A 17,069-nucleotide genomic window follows, 5' to 3' on the forward strand; every position below is an offset into this window, starting at 1 on the left:
GAAGACCTAAAAAACGTGTATCCAAGTAAAATAAGAGTAATCAGCAAATGGACTGCTCCTCGTGTACAAAATACACGACAAACAGTGGTAACAGGTGTCCGGAAGAGTAAGCTTACCCTGCCTGGCGCCACACCCGCCATAGCTGCATCCAAACTATTAGGCGAAATGTTTGTAAAATAGCGTGATTGGCCAATGAACTATTGGTATACTTTACTGATTTTACTACAATCAAATAGAACATTGTTTAATCAAGACTGGTTAACCCAAGTTAACGTGCAGAAAAGTCTTAGTATTCCAATGCTATTTTTATAATTATAAAGGTTGAAAATCGGAAAACCAATGACTTTCTTCCAACAAAAGCAATGGAGCTGTGACTCCTAGTATAAGGGTCTGGATATAATGTAGGTATGATCAGCCAAAATTGACAATTGATTGAAAACGCAGTGTACGGATATTAGTTACATACTTTCTTTCCTTTGAATTTTCTACATCGTGGGTTATCTCTGTCTGGAAATAAATGTTTATCAAAACATGGCTCACTTTCCTCCATCATACCATGACAAGATGATATAGTAATCAGATCAACACGTAATTTATCTAGAGATAAACATAGTAATTCTCTGTGATAATATAATGAATCTGGAGCTCTAAAAAAGACAAAAAATAACATACATTAAACACATCATTAGTCAAACTTAAAATAACTAGACTTCTTTGCTCTGGTTATGTTTCAATATGATTTATTTATTAACTATACCATTCAAAGTGACAAAATTATCGCTTGCAGAAGATCATACTGTAGGCAATAAATTGATATTAGTATTGTTGTTCATGTAATTTATAATAATAAAATATTTGTTTACGTGTCACGCTCCAATCTGATTAAAATACAGATCTATATTTCGTTTCATTTTTTTTTTTTTATACTTTCGATGGCCTACACTACATGAAGATCTGACCAGTTGTACTGGAAGGTCGCGTCAGGGGTCGTACGAGTGGCTTTTGACCATATGACGTCAGACATTGATTAATCAGTCCGCATTGACGTTTCTAGTAGTTTACTCACAGTTCCGTACATGGCACGCCAAGAAGTTGATGTAACTGATGGTAACAAAACGAAATAGGATCTGTGTTTTAATCACGCTCATGATCTTTTAATGTTTTATTTTCATTGAGCTTTCTACAATTTTTCTAATAAAGTCGCATAAAACATCCAGCCCATTTGCTCTAGCGAAGAACTAAAATACTTGTTAATTAGCTTGACTAGAGGAATAACACTTAAACTAAGGAAAAGTAGATCATCTTATTCTGCAAAACATAACAAACACATGACAATTTTCATTTACTAATGATAAATGAAACCAGGCTAGAATTTGCTATATTTAAATTTAAATGGCTTTAATCAACTTACGTATTGCTATTAAAATCTTTACAATGATTAAATTTTGTGTCTAATTCATTCATCTGATTTTGACATTCTGTATAAGACCAAGGAAAGCAGAAAGCAAAATAAGTTGTTGCTCCTTTAGTTTCAGAAAATCGATATGTAAACGATACAATAAACTGTCCATCTATCACCTGAAAACAGATCAATATAATTATAAAATTAAGGATGTGTCAAATGGTTAATAACTGCATCTGAGCTCATAATATAATTAACCAACTGTCACAGTGCCACCAGTGGAGCAGGAGGGCTGGGTATGCACAATCCTTTTCCCCCTGTAAGCTGTAATTATCATCTGAGTATCATTATTATAACAAATGATATATGAACAAATTCTTTCAGTTATGTTTAGTGGATGTCAAAGCTTGAAGAAATGTAGACACGACTTGCACATGTTTTGCCACGAACTAGAAATATGACTGTAGATTGTAATTTGTACCTTCATTTCTTTCATAAATAAATATAGATATTGAAAATTTATTTTTTAAAAACCTGTGTTAACGTGTGAAATTAAAACACAGACAATTACAAATAAATGAAATTTTTTATTAACATTATCTATGTTTACAATTTCTATAACACAGCAATGACAAGTTGACAAGATATATGTGACCCACCGCATGTAAATGAGTCGGAATGCGATAAAATTAATTTTGCACAAGAGACAAAATAAGCGAAAATATTGATTTTGATCGAAATTGAGATTTTCACAAATATGAGTATATAAATATACTATCTATCAACTCAAAAGATCAAAATAGCAATAAAACATTTTAAAACGCCTTTATTTGAACGTTTTGTAAGAGTACTGTATTCTTAAATCTGTCTTTTTCTGAATATTCTCAGCTGAATTAGATATTTTTCTCTGCTCGCAGCGGGGCGACTTGTCAATCCTCTTGCAAAATGCTTGGCATCGTTGTAAAGCAGAGAATCTCTAGTTTATAAATATGACCAAAGTATTGCCGATGAATTCATTTTGAAGAAATACAAAAGGGTTTTAAAACCCCTAAAAATGTAAACATACTCCGCTTGTTGCTATGCTTCCAACACGACTCGTTTGCTGATTGGCCCAGACGACGCGTGCAAAGCATTGTGGTTCCGTGGCCGCATCGAGGCTCAAGCAGATGATAGAAATTAGATTTGGGCAATGTTATGGTGTATCTACATGCGATTCACTCTGAGAAGTGGCAGAAAACATCTGTTGCTGTTGTTTATTAAAGATTCAACGTTCAATACAATGAATGTGATATTATGGACAGGTTGATTTAATTAACCCTTTCATTGCGTATACCCGGTAGTACCGGGTATTATAAAATGTCGGTAAAATGTGTGTACCCGGTATTACCGTGTACTCAGTAAAGCCCTCGCTAAAATTAGTAACATAACTGCAAGTGCCATCTATTGTATTTTCTATACACTAGAACATATTTCCACGTGTTTCAAAGCGGCAAACCGTAAAATGGCGGAGTGCATAGTGACAACGTAGATGATACACTCTCGACGAAGTCGTGAATGACGTCTTGCTGACCAACACGTGGACAATTTCGAGGCGGGTGATACACATAATTCGTTTCCAGTTACTTGATAATGATAGTAGTCAGGACAGTGATTGGTATTATGAAGTGTGTGATTTGTTGCGCGACGTTCCGCCCATGGCTAGCTATGTCTCCCATGCATGATGAACAAGCCCAATGTGAACACGATAGCCCTGTGTCTGCAGTAGATTCTGACAATAATTCTGATGTTGATAATAATGCTGGCCTGCTGGATCGTAAAAGACGTAGGCAATTCCTGAGTCCCGAACGTGTAGATCTATTGACTGACTATATCGATAATGATATGGGACTTGGGGATGAAAGTGAAAGTGAAAGTAAAAACAAGGTATTGCAATCCGCATGTGGTCATGGCAGCGGGAGACGTGATGCGCGTGTTTGTGGCGGCATTGCTCATGGCTGCTATTGATATTTCTGTTCATTTTATATAGGCGGAGGACTGGGAAGTCCTAACTAGCTTAGTTTTCAAAACTCACCGCTGTGGAAAGTTTTAATATTTATTTCTCGAGAAATAAGCCTAATGTGTTGTAAACAAAACTGCCACACTCCAATTTATGTGCCAGAAACGTTTTAAACAAATAATCTAAACGACAGCATTTTTTGTCCTCGCAATGAAAATCTAGTAAATAGCGAAAAACAGTAAATACACGTGACCTTAAGGAGAATTTAATCGATCACAGTCGTTGTTTTCCTATAATATAATTAGGTCGATTTTTTTGAGCCAAACTCATTGTAAATTATATTTCTAATGAAAAGAAAGTGCGCGCTATTAATACTGGTATTTACCGGTGTCGGCTAACATGTAATAAGTGCATAAATGTGAAAGATTTAGGTCAGCAATGACTCATTGGGTAGAGTGTCCAACTGACAGCTGCTCACCACTTGGCGATTATGTGCCGTGTTTTCGGACCCTCCACCCCATCAGACGGACAGTTTTCCCCGATGCCAGACAAGCTTTACCCCTCTTACCCCCGTGAAGCCACTGTCGGTAATACCGGACGGGCTTGTCCTCTCTCAACAAATTCTTAGCTGTTTGTAGCCTGTGTAAATGTGATGAATCAATTTATTATTCTTAAGAAAGTATACGACACTGTGGAATTAATTTTTGCATGCATCGTGTTTAACGTCCCACCACAGCTCCGAGTATTAAGATAATTTGAGAAGGGTTGGAAATGTTGTTTGATAGCAATGATATACGCCTATATATAATCAAATATAAATATAGATAATTGCCAAATATCAAAATCAATCAAGGTGTGTGAAGCTATATTTTATTAGAGGCTCTCTTCCTACTGTATTTGTCTTTGCGTGTGTAGACATACATACTTTGCATTATCGAGTTCACCCTGATATTAACTGGTTAGAATAGATCCCCTAAGCCCACCCTTCCTCATCCCATATAATATAACTATGCATAAATCAAATGCAAGGCCCAGCCCCCCCCCCCCCTAATAACTGGCTAAAATGTCCCTTGTTTGTCCATTCCCCTACTTTAAAAAATATATATATAGACTACTTGGTCTTGCTCAAAGGAGCGGTCTATGGGAGTTTTAAAAATAAATTATTTTTTTTAACTTTATTTATTAAAGATAATTGGATTATAGAGCAGGCAAGCCCACTCTCCAAAAAAAAAAAAATACAAACAGATATAAATATTACAATCAAAACATAATGAAATTACAATAATAAATCAAATACACAAATATACACATATATATATATTACATACACTCACACACTCATGTACACACTACACATACACTAATTTATTGATAATTAACAACTGAGAAAAAATGTACCATAATAGACTAAAATAAATATGTATGCTGCACATGTCTGATATATAAAGAAATAGTTAAGATTTTTAAAACATGTAGTTCAAAAATTAAACATTAAATATTACTGTAATTACTTTAATTGACAAAAGTTCTGATTTTAATGAAAATGAATATGGAAAAAACAGTATGTACAAGCTCTGTTGATAAGATATGAATTTATAGGCTTGAATCAGCATACAATAGGTATGTAAAAACATATATACAAAGTCATTTTAAAATTTAATAAAACATGTTGATTTTGATTTTATAATTATACTAAATCATTCATGGACTAAAGTGTACAAAATATGCATAATGAATTTGTTATGGTTAATATATGTTATAGCGAGTTCAATGATAGGTTCAATATTAACAAAGATTACTTGAATTGTAAAACTGTTCAAAATTTAAACTCGACTAATCATACAGATTTAAAACATTAGTTTTACTATAAAATAAAACAAAATTATAATCTGATGGAATAACTTGATTTTAAAAATATCAGAAATCAAGATAAAAAAAATCACTAAACTTCAGCCGATCATAAGGGACAGACACAAAAAAAATCCCTGATGTAAGAGTTATAAACTATGTGAGAATGTAGCATTCAATTGAGGATAAAATCCATGCTCCCATATATTGCTTTAATTTTAGTAATGCCAGGTTAAAGGTGTACAAAGAATTGGGGATAGAAAATCATTTTAAAGAAAAGGAAAAAATAATAATACTTTTTAAACAGATATTTGTTGATGTAATAATGAAAATATATATATTTATTTTTTTTTATTGAGAATGTATTGATTATTATTATAGTTTTTACATTCAACATTCTTCTTCATCATCATGATCATCATCATTATCATCAATAGCCATCTCTGTGGGTGTAGGTGTGGAATTTTGACAGTCTTTACATCCACATAGATCTGTAAAGGAAAGAGCAGCAACTTTACACGAACATCTACAATTAATACAATTGTGTGATAGATTAAATTATCTTTGCTCAATTAACAATATATTACCAGTAATATAGTAACTTAGCTCAGACTTCCTGGGTGAATATTAATTTCTAAACTATAATTCTTGCACGATATTTATACCGGTACTAGAATATATCGCCTAAAACTACGAAGCCCAATTAACCGGCCCACTAGATCCCTACATCTAAATTTTTTTGGAGCAATGCAATCTCTAAATGAAATCAAAATCTAAAATTGCTCATTTAAATAGCATTTCCGCCTGTAGGATCAATAATCTTTGCAGATCTTTTCACGGCTTAGACTAATTGCCTTTGACTTTTCTGTAAGGGCTATTCCAAACTATGCTCCCACAAGACGGCAGGTTTTGTTTTAGACCAATCACCGACGGAATATAAATTTGACAAAGTTCCATGGAACCTGACTAAAATGATTCTAAGAATGTAATTTTAAATATTATGTGCTGTACTCCATATTTCTAATATTACTTTATTGAAAATGATATTTCATAAACCTTGACATTGTAATTAATGACTAATGTAATTTGTTAGTTATGTTTCATAAAAATGTTTTGCCCTTCACCAGTTTAGGCTTCGGTTTTGTTTTAAAACTTGAAAGTTTGCCCACCACTGCAAGTACTTTATATATTTCTTAACAACAACCAACGTGAACACTCACAGCCTAGAAAAAATTTAAATACTAAGACTAAGAAAATAATAATAATAAAGTAACTAATAATAACATACAAAACATACCTTCGAACACATCTCGATACGTGATTGCAATGTTTTTTTCTTCTTCATCCAAAGTCTGCCACTGTTTTGAATATTCCACACAATGCCTCCAGGTGTTGTCGTTAAAAACCAGTAACTTGCAGGGCTGTGTTGCATTCTGATGAATAAGGCACTTCATTTTTCTGGTCAGAATGCCATAACAATGTGTCCTTGTTGACTATAAACGCCACGATTGAAGGATCGGGGCTAATAGTTTTCTTTATTTTGATTGGCCAAAATGGCACTCGGCATTGATCATAGTGCGTATTCCTACGCGTGTTATGTTTGATTTTTAGGTGATTAGGTTAAAAAGAATTCCATTTTTAAAAAATAATTATTAAATACTGGCACATGCTGAATGTGTAGAGATCTGTTTTTTTAAATGAGTACAAAGAGACGTGTAATTTAAAAAATTAAAATCTCCCACAGAGGTTGTTGCAACGAACTTGAACGATAAATGTCTTCGGTCTTTCGCCCAATATATCTTTATCAAAATCCAGTGAAAAAAACAATATCTGTTAAGTATTTCATGGAGAAAAATTCGTTTTCGTGTTAGCTTTAGTGAGAAATGAGAAATCCAAAATGGCCGCCATGACGTCACGTGACTACATTATTATGCAAATTTCCAAAATTCTATTTTTTCCTCTTAGCCCAACCTCATGCCCATCCCAACAGACAAAAAGATTTTTCATAAAAGCTTCCATAAGTACTGCTTGGCATTCAGTTCCAACCTCCCTTTTTTCCTCAAAAAAGGGTCTAGCACAGGCAGTGGATTTACGTCTAGCATTGAAAGGGTTAAATTATTTACACTTGAAAACTGTTAAAAACACAAAATAAAAAGCTCCTCGGATACCAACAACTTAAATCTGATCGTATATAGATAGCCGTTGAGTGTTAATCAAAACATTGTAAATCAATCTACAAACCGTTCGTGTCATTGAGTAATACTAATCTGTAATCACTTCTCACGGATTAATGATTAGTTGATTGATAATTAACAATGATAAGGCCACCGACAATTCATTATTTACTCCGAATAACTAATCAAAGCGGCGATGATTTAATGTCTCGTTTGGTCTGTTAGAAAATAATTTATAGTCCTTAAATGGAAATAAACAAAATAGCCAATAATTTTATTTCCGAAGAGAATTTTATTGATAGGTGAATTCCGTTTACTGTCGCTTCATACGGCATGCAAAATTAAGAATGCATATTGGATATTATTATTGTTTAAAATTCTATTATCACCATGGGTCGGGAAAATGAGAACGACCAATGAGTCGAAACGCGACGATTATCGAGTGGGAAAAATAATCTGCCATTGTTTAATTACATCGCTTCCGAAATAAACGAAAGCATTTCATGCCAATGAAATTGAAATTTCTATTCTATCATGGACTCATATTTTGATACCGTTACGGTACCTCAGGCTTAAAATAACAATACTTATTGTACACGCAAAATCTTAATTCAGGCATGCTGCTGTGGCGGCTTCTTTGATGATTAAGATAGGCTACTAAACTTGATTACCCGATCAACAACTTTAATCTTCTGACCACTGGCACCAAGGTGCTAAATAATTGATGAGATTAACTGAACTGAAGTTAATCTCACCAAAGTTATAATATACAAACTTGGACTACTAATGTATACACTGTTCTAAATTATAACGCTATCATAGGAATTGTGAATATGACGCATGTGTTGTGGATGTTTTACCATGAAAAGAGTGCATTTACTACGATTTTCGTTATCGGCACCATTGAAAACCTAAAGAAGAAAATATTAATATTAAACGACAAAATAACGAAAGATTTAATGGCATGGTTGCTGTGTGATATTGTTTTAGAACATACCGACACCTTTAACTTGCTTTTTCTAAAAACTGCAGATGTCAGTGCATTCAATTCATTTGCAACTGAGAGCTCGCCCTTTTCCATTCTCGAACCTTAAACAGTCACCCATGCCCGATGAATTAATAAATTAAATTCTCGTAATGCAATTATATCCACTGTAAATAGCGTTTGTTTACAGCTTTCTATACACTGGCATCGTAACCGTGCCATACGAAAACTCCATAGTATATGTTCTCTTTTCTTATACTTGATAGCATAAGGTGTTGAATACCGTCGTTTCATTGGTATACCCTACCCTGCAAGGTGTGACCATAACTGATGGGTGACCATAAAATCATCGAATATGTAAAATGATAAATATTCGTTGCATCGACCCAACACCATGTTTTTCGTATTCAGCATTCCCAGATAACCTCTAAAATGATATATTACACGAGTACCAAGTATAAGAACTCCAATAATTGCCATTTTGGTGGCCATTTTGAAAAACAAGATGGAGGATACAGTCCAGTCGACCCCTGATGCTACAACCTTTATGCCTAATAAAACATATAAAATGACACGGTTACAAATATAAGGTGATAAAAAAACAACAGAATTGTCATTTTGGTCGCCATTTTGATAAAACAAAATGGTTGATATTGACGGATTAATTTTACTACTACGATTATCATTTTGGTCGCCATTATGAAAAACAAAATGGCGGGTATTATCTGATTTACTCTTATACTGCAACTGTTTGATGTAGCACCCCCAAAAACCCATTCAATGACATTAATAAACACATAACTTATGAAAACTCGAAAATTTGTCATTTGGGCGTCCATTTTGAAAAAAAAGATGGCGGAAATTGTCGGTTCAAATTGTTACTACAATTTTCGTCTTCAGCACCCCTGAAAACCTCCAGAAAACAATATTCAACGACAAAACAGCAAATAAATGGCTTGGTTGCTATGGGATTTTGTTTTGAAACATACCAAATCTTTAACCTGATTGTTCTCAGAACTTACTTTGGTGAGTTGGGTGGCTTTAAGCAGTCACAACTCAGTCAATTTTTGCCCGATTCAAAAACTATACATCAAATTGATGGTAATGAGTCGGAGAATGTGAAAATAACAATAACTCAATTTTCAAAATTTCCTCATTGCGACTCAGTATGCCATGGGGGGTCACATATAACAAATAACCAATACAGGGTTCATATTCTTTAATTTTCTCCAGGCGAAGTAAAAGTGAGGAATAGTATGAAACGAAATAATAATTGTATTGTGTTTATTCACTATTAACTACAGTTTTTAAAAACCTACGTTAATGTGTGAAATTAAAACACAGTCTTACAAATAAATTAAATTTTTATTAACCGAACAATTACATTCAGATGGAAATCCACATTCCGCTGCAATTGTTGTCCCAGTTGGTCTAAAATTCTTTGCTGTAAATTGTTCAGGTAATCCAACAAGACCGACAGCTTCCCTAAGGATGTTTGATATACCTGTACTGTTCAACGGAGTATACGGTTTACTTAATGTCAAGAACACAGAATTATACTGAACTGTGTCCCTTATATTATCTGTATATGTGATATAGTCTTTTAACGTTAAAATAATGCAAACTTTTTCCACAGAGCAAGGCTGTATGAGGATAGCAAAACCAGACCTACTGGTATCATTTTTAATGCCAAATAAAGTCATTGTGTAGAAATTCAACATGATCTGTAGAAAATATTTGTTTATGTTTTGAACATAAGCGGGGAGTGATAACGTCTTACCCCAAACAAATTGCAAAAGAAACCAGGAAGTTTCGGAGAGCAATATCTCGTATCACATGACCCTGATGAAACATGTGCCCGAAACACATGTCGCTCTTAGAGCAGTATGGCTCTAGACACATCTTATTTAAATTACACTGATTTTACATTACTGTGATTTGAATACGTGCAATCAGGGCTCACACTGTATTTCATTCTTTTCCGTCAAAATGGATAATAATTTTTATACAAAAAAAAATGTTCATATTTTTTTTACCGCCAACTGAGATATTTTATCTGCCAAAAATGTCTGATGGGATTCTGCACATGCTATCACACAACATGACGGTCTTGTCACCTTTTAATAACCCTTGGTCTACCAGTTCGGGGGCGATTATTCGTGGTGTTGGTGGCCCGAAAGCGTTGCTGACATCTGTGGAACTCCGAACATTGACCTGAAAGTGATTGGCAACGGCTTGGGCAGTGTGGCCAATGTCGAATCTTCCAAGCACCTGGTTTCTCTTAGCTGTCTTGAGTTGTGGCCTGCTGCTGACGTAGTGTGAATAATTCAACCAGTTAGGGGGTGCTTTTTATAAGATAGGTTGCCAGGCAACAAAACATACGCCCACAGCAGCTAAATCGTCCGAGCGGTCGTCAAGGGTTGTCCTTTGTAGGTAATTGGGGGCCTTTATAAGACAGTTCCATACAGATCACATTGTAAATTTTGTCGTTTGAGGGTTTACAAGGTTCTACAAACTGAAACAAGGGTCTCAACTCTGGAAGTAATCTACAGAAATTGTTGAAATTTGACAGGCTTTTTCGTTTTACTAATTTAAATAATGCATGATCACTTTTGTCATTCAAACATACACAAACGCCATAACTCTAGAAATTATTGATGGAAATTGCTGAAATTCAATAGACCTGTTTCACAATTTTAAATGATGCATATAAATTTCATACATATCGGATGATAACTTTCATCAATCGAGCATTAACAAGGTTTAACAAAGTGAAACAAGGGCAATAACTCTAGAAGTAATTATTGTAAATTGCTGAAATTCAATAGGCTTTCTCGTTTCACTAATTTAAATCATGCATATAAATTTCACAAAGATCACAAGGATCAATTTGTGAAACAGGGGCCATAACTCTAGACGTAATAAACGGAAATAGCTGAAATTCATTAGGATTCTCCGTTTCACTAATCTAAAGAATGCATATAAATTTCACAAAGATCGATTGATAACTTTTGGCGTTGGAGCGTTCACAAGGTTCAATAAAGTGAAACAAGGGCCATAACTCTAGACATAATAAACGAAAATTCAATAGGCTTCTTCGTCTCACTAATCTAAATAATGCATATAATTTTCAGAAAATCGGATGATAACTTTTGACATTAGAGCGTTCACAAGGATCAATAATGAGAAACAAGGGTCATAACTCTAGACGTAATAAACGGAAATTGCTGAAATTCAATAGGCTTCTTCGTTTCAGTAATCTAAATAATGCATATAAATTTCAGAAAGATCAGATGATAACTTTTGACGTTAGAGCGCTCACAAGGATCAATAAAGTGAAACAAGGGCCATAACTCTAGACGTAATAAACGGGAATTGCTGAAATTCAATAGGCTTCTTCATTTTAGCAATCTAAATAATGCATATAAATTTAACAAATATCGGATGATAACTTTTGACGTTAGAGCGTTCACAAGGATCAATAAAGTAAAACAAGGGCCATAACTCTAGACGTAATAAACTGAAATTGCCAAAATTCAATAGGCTTCTTCGTTTCAATAATCTAAATAATGCATATAAATTTCAGAAAGATCGGATGATAACTTTTGGCATTAGACCATTCACAAGGTTCAACAAAGTGAAACAAGGGCCATAACTCTAGACGTAATAAACGGAATTTATTGAAATTAAATAGGCTTCTTCATCTCACTAATGTAAACAACATATATCAATTTTAAAACAATTGGATGATAACTTTTGGCGTTAGAGCGTTCACAAGAAATTGTGGACGATGGACGGACGAACCGACGGACGGAACGACAGCCGTTAGAGCGTCGGATTTCAAAATTTTTCTTGTCGGACATTTTTACCAAAAATAAAGGGACATAACTTTTATCGTTATTTAAAATGGCAGTTTTTAGACCACATACAAAAATCACGTGTAAACAAAATATTCAAATTTGTCCGTAATATAAAAATAGGTGCACCTCGTTATTTTTCATATTTAATTCCCGTACGGTATTCAAATTTATGTCAATAATATTCCTACAAAATTCGTAATACGATAGAATGAAAGCGTGCCGACTACTGCCGATCTGTACTGTTTCAAATTCCTCCAAAATTACAGTATTTTCGGGTCATAAGTCGCTACATTTTTCAGCAAAAATCCGGCATTCGTCTTAAACTCCGTTACGACTTATGTACAGAGGGTAAGAATATGATATCCCGAGGAATGACACCATCCGCTAAATAATCGCTAGCACGCGCTATCGTCTAAAACAATTAAGTACCTACACTATTTCAATCGACATATTCGTCAACATTGCCTAGGTTACTTATTTCTTTATTTAAAAACATAAACCCCATTCAAAATATGATCGTAAATCCAAGAATATGCCACCAAAATAGAATCTTTTCTTCGACATTAGAAGCGTTAATTTAGTCATGTATTCATTTCATAATTTCACGCGTCTCGCGAGATTTCTAATAACGGTATAGCACTCGGCAAACCTCGGTAGATTCCGTTACTCTACAAACAGCCCCGCTGTATGACGGTACGTGATATGTACCTAATCAGATTTTCTTCAAATAAGGACAACTTTGCTCTGAAAATTATAAACACGCTTCGAACGACCCAATTTTGATAACTTCTTTCTAAAACCGGCAAGTTCGTAGGTACATATCACTTACCGTCATGCAGCCGAAGCTAGATGTAGAGTAACGGAATCTGCCGAGGTTTCCCGAGTGCTGTAAAAGCGTGCTATAAATGTCTAATATTTTTCGGATATATGTGTGTGTGAAATAGCTTTATTTAACGCTCGCTTCCACCGAAGTAATATAGCAGACGAATTATAATGACTGTCTATTGATCTGGGCGTTATATACTTCTATGACTAGTTTATACATATTGTCGGCTCACATCAATGCGATTAAAATGTCCATCAATGCGCAGAAACCACGAGGTTAACAAACGAGGATTAAAATTATAATGGATTGATGAATAGTCCGACAAAGGTGAAACAATGGCTTCCGTTTAAGATTAGATTGATGAATTGTCCGACAAAGGATTAAGTCAGTCAATCAAGGCAGATTAAGTAGTTAATCAAGGTAGGTTTATAGACCGTCTAACAAGATAAATACGTTGATCACTTAATTACCTAATCAATCCAGCGTATTATCGACGATAATCTGGTTGAGTGGTTGTTATACACTCAGTAAACTATATTAATTTCGGAATTTTGAATATTATTCACCGTGTCTTGATGTCCGATTGGGCATATTCCCGGTCGGACAATTTTGGGCGTTTGGAAAAAAGATTCGGACAAGTCCGGAATATACGGGCAAAATCCCATCACTGGTTGTAACGCATATTTAAATAATGTAATATGAATGTATATAAACTGATTTACATTCAATCATTTCCATTTTTACTCTAATTTCAAATCATTTATGTTCGGCGAAATATGCCAGAAGTTTCAATCGAATGAAAATCTCTAGCGTCTTGTTATTCTAGTCTACATAGTATTTATTGCGCATACTCTCCCGATATGAATATGCCGTCACCGTTTGACATGACTTGTTGAATATGTCTAGCCTCGTTCTTCGAGTCCCTTCTTAAAATGGGCCTGAAATGCATTATGGTACACGATTCGTGTACCAATGGTAAAATGTTTATTTTGTCTTAAATATTGGATATCAGAAGCCCATCTTTTCCCGGTAAGATCACAACATCAATGTTGATTTAAATTGAAAAATAATTTGTGTTTTCATTGTCGAAGATTTCGGATGATATTGAGTTAGAGACTTGGCTAATTTAAGGCCCATCTGAGTAATCTTTTTTTGGTCAATTGTGAAGACAATGGTCCTGACCAGTATATGGTCGAGTTGGGACCTATGCGTTAAGATGATGAATAAAATATCATGAAATTCTATTAAAATATCCAATATATCATATCAAAAGTAAAATTTTTAAATAGAACCTCAGTTCATACATTGGATATCCATTCCATACTAGATTTATTTTCGAAATAAGAGCCGTTTCACAATGCATGCCACAAATTTACCTCATATGATGGTCGATCCCTTATTCGCTCCCATTTCGGCTTTCCAGGAAGAGTTCGAGTAAATGGACTATGACCTTGACTATATAGTTTTCCTTGACGGTTTAAGTTCATAATATTGATCTTGATAACTTTGTTGGGTACCCAGCCTCGTATTCCAAAATAAAACCATGATCTAAAATACAATCATTTAAGTTTTATTTAATATGAAGTATGAAGATAAACCAATTCAATCACAAACAAGCCAACAGTGAGGCTGATGTCCCCCGCCGAAATCCCAAAATAAATAGATGACACACATTAATTAATCGCACATTTATTTTTTTTTTTTCAAAAGCACCAAGCAATCAAACTATACACTAAGTTACATCACTCTCTATCAAGATAGAATGAAGATTAACTTGTCCAAAAGCATTGACCAATGAAATTGATTAGCTCTGCTTAGCTTCAGCTCGAAATGTTAATCATTGAACTCAGTCAAGACATTCACCAAATGAACATCTACATCAAGTTTAAACATTCTACTTCAATTAAAAGCAGAGTTGTTATGTTTGAAAGTCTTGACCAATCAAATTTCTTATCGGTCATTAGCCTAAGCAGAAAAATTCTCACCATCGAAATTAGTCAAGGTAATGATATAATGAATCTATATTCGGAGTTCCATCGCTCTCACTTCATTATAACCAAAGTTATCGTGCCTCAAAGCATCAACCGATCAGATTGCTTATTTCTACTTACCATAAGCAGACAATGTTGATCATCGAACTCCATCAAGGCATTCACCTAATGAACGACTACACCAAGTTTAAACATTCTACATCAATTAGGAGAGTTATTGTGTTCCAAAGTCTCGACCAATCAAATTGCTTATCGCTCTAATGATGTATAGCTTGTCCTCACTCTCACTTAATTAGAACTAAAGTTATTGTGTCTCATGTATATCAACCAATCAAATTGCTCATCTCTGCTTACCCTTAGCCGAAAATGCTCATCTTTGAACTCCATCAAGGCATTCACCTAATAGACACCTATGTCAAGTGTGAACATTCTAACTCAATTAGAATGTGAGTTATTGTGTTCCAAATTCTCGACCAATCAAATTGCTTATCGCTCTGCTTACCCTGAACAGAAAATGCTCATTATCAAACTTAGTCAAGGTATTGATGTAATAAAACTATACACTAAGTTTCATCACTCACTTAATTAGAACTAAAGTTATTGTGTCCAAAAGCATCAACCAATCAAATTGCTTATCTCTGCTTACCCTAAATAGAAAATGCCTATCTTTGAACTCCATCAATTTTAAGGCATTGCCCTAATAAACACCTACACCAAGATTGAAGATTCTAGCTCAATTAGAAGGAAGGAGAGTAAATGTGTTCCAAGGTCTCAACCAATCAAATTGCTTATAGCTCTACTAATTTTAAACATATTTTATTGTTCAATAAACAACTGAATAAGACACAAGTTTTACAACTTATAAAAGTCTTTCCCAATACATATATACACTTGTCTACGATATCACCTTAGGTGGAAGTGGACGTAAAACCCCAGAAACGAACGAACGAACATATATACATATTACATAAATGAACTTAAAGGAGCTAAATCGCTAACATTTGGGACCTAGAAATTGACAAAAGTGGGTCTCAACGCATATAATACTGTAATATGAATGTATATAAACTGATTTACATTCAATGGTTTCCGTTTTTACTCCAATTTCAAATCAGTTATGTTCGGCGAAATAAGCCAGCAGTCTCAAGCGAGTGCAAATTTCTAGCGTCTGGTTATTCCAGTCTACATACGCCATTTGATTTGGTGCAATGTGTCTAGCCTCGTCCCTCGAGTCTCTTGATACAACTGGGGCTGAAGCGCATTATGGTACACGATTCGTGTACCAATGGTAAAATGTTTATTTTGTCTTAAATATTGGATATCAAAAGCCCATCTTTTTCCGGTAAGATTACAACGTGAATGTTGATTTAATTTGACAAATAAATCGTATTTTCAATGTTGAAGATTTTGGATGATATTGAGTTAGAGACTTAGCTTCTTTAAATAAGCGGAAAATGCTCATCTTCGAACTCCATCAAGGCATTGACCTAATCAACACATACACTAAGTTTGAACATTCTAGCCCAATTAGGAAGAGAGTTATCGTGTCCCAAAGCATCAACCAATCAAATTGCTTATCTCTGCTTACCCTAAGCGGAAAATGCTCATCTTCGAACTCCATCAAGGCATTGACCTAATAAACACATACACCAAGTTTGAACATTCTAGCTCAATTAGGAAGAGAGTTATTGTGTCCCAAAAAGTGTGACGGACAGACAGACGGACGGACAGACAGACAGACGGACGAACCCATTTTAATAGTCCCCTGCTTTCTTCGAAAGGCGGGGGACAATAAAACACTAGGTAAATAAAAAGATAACCATGCAAAGTGTGTATTACGCACCCCCCCCCTCCAAATGCAGCTTATTCAAAAGGAAAAATTGGATGTTGGGCAAATTTGATAAGGATCTAGGATTCTTGAAGAAATCTTATCTGTATAGGGTTTATCCTCTTATGACCTCATTGCTTCCAACTAAATTTGAAAAAA

The 17,069-nt window shown here is 34.5% G+C and overlaps 1 protein-coding gene across 1 annotated transcript in view; it reads right to left on the reverse strand.

The window, feature by feature from the left end:
- Positions 1–373: 373 nt before the first annotated feature.
- The window catches only part of LOC126818857 (cytosolic carboxypeptidase-like protein 5), a 44,761-nt gene continuing 28,065 nt past the window's right edge, over positions 374–17,069 (reverse strand). The window contains exons 4-6 of the mRNA XM_056100185.1: positions 14,468–14,639; positions 1,412–1,578; positions 374–647 (exon numbers count right to left, since the gene is read on the reverse strand). Coding sequence (XP_055956160.1) covers positions 455–647; positions 1,412–1,578; positions 14,468–14,639 — 532 coding nt within the window. The 3' untranslated portion in view covers positions 374–454. The remainder of the gene's footprint in view (positions 648–1,411; positions 1,579–14,467; positions 14,640–17,069) is intronic.

This window comes from Patella vulgata, chromosome 4, assembly GCF_932274485.2.
Source record: "Patella vulgata chromosome 4, xgPatVulg1.2, whole genome shotgun sequence".
Classification (NCBI taxonomy): domain Eukaryota; kingdom Metazoa; phylum Mollusca; class Gastropoda; family Patellidae; genus Patella; species Patella vulgata.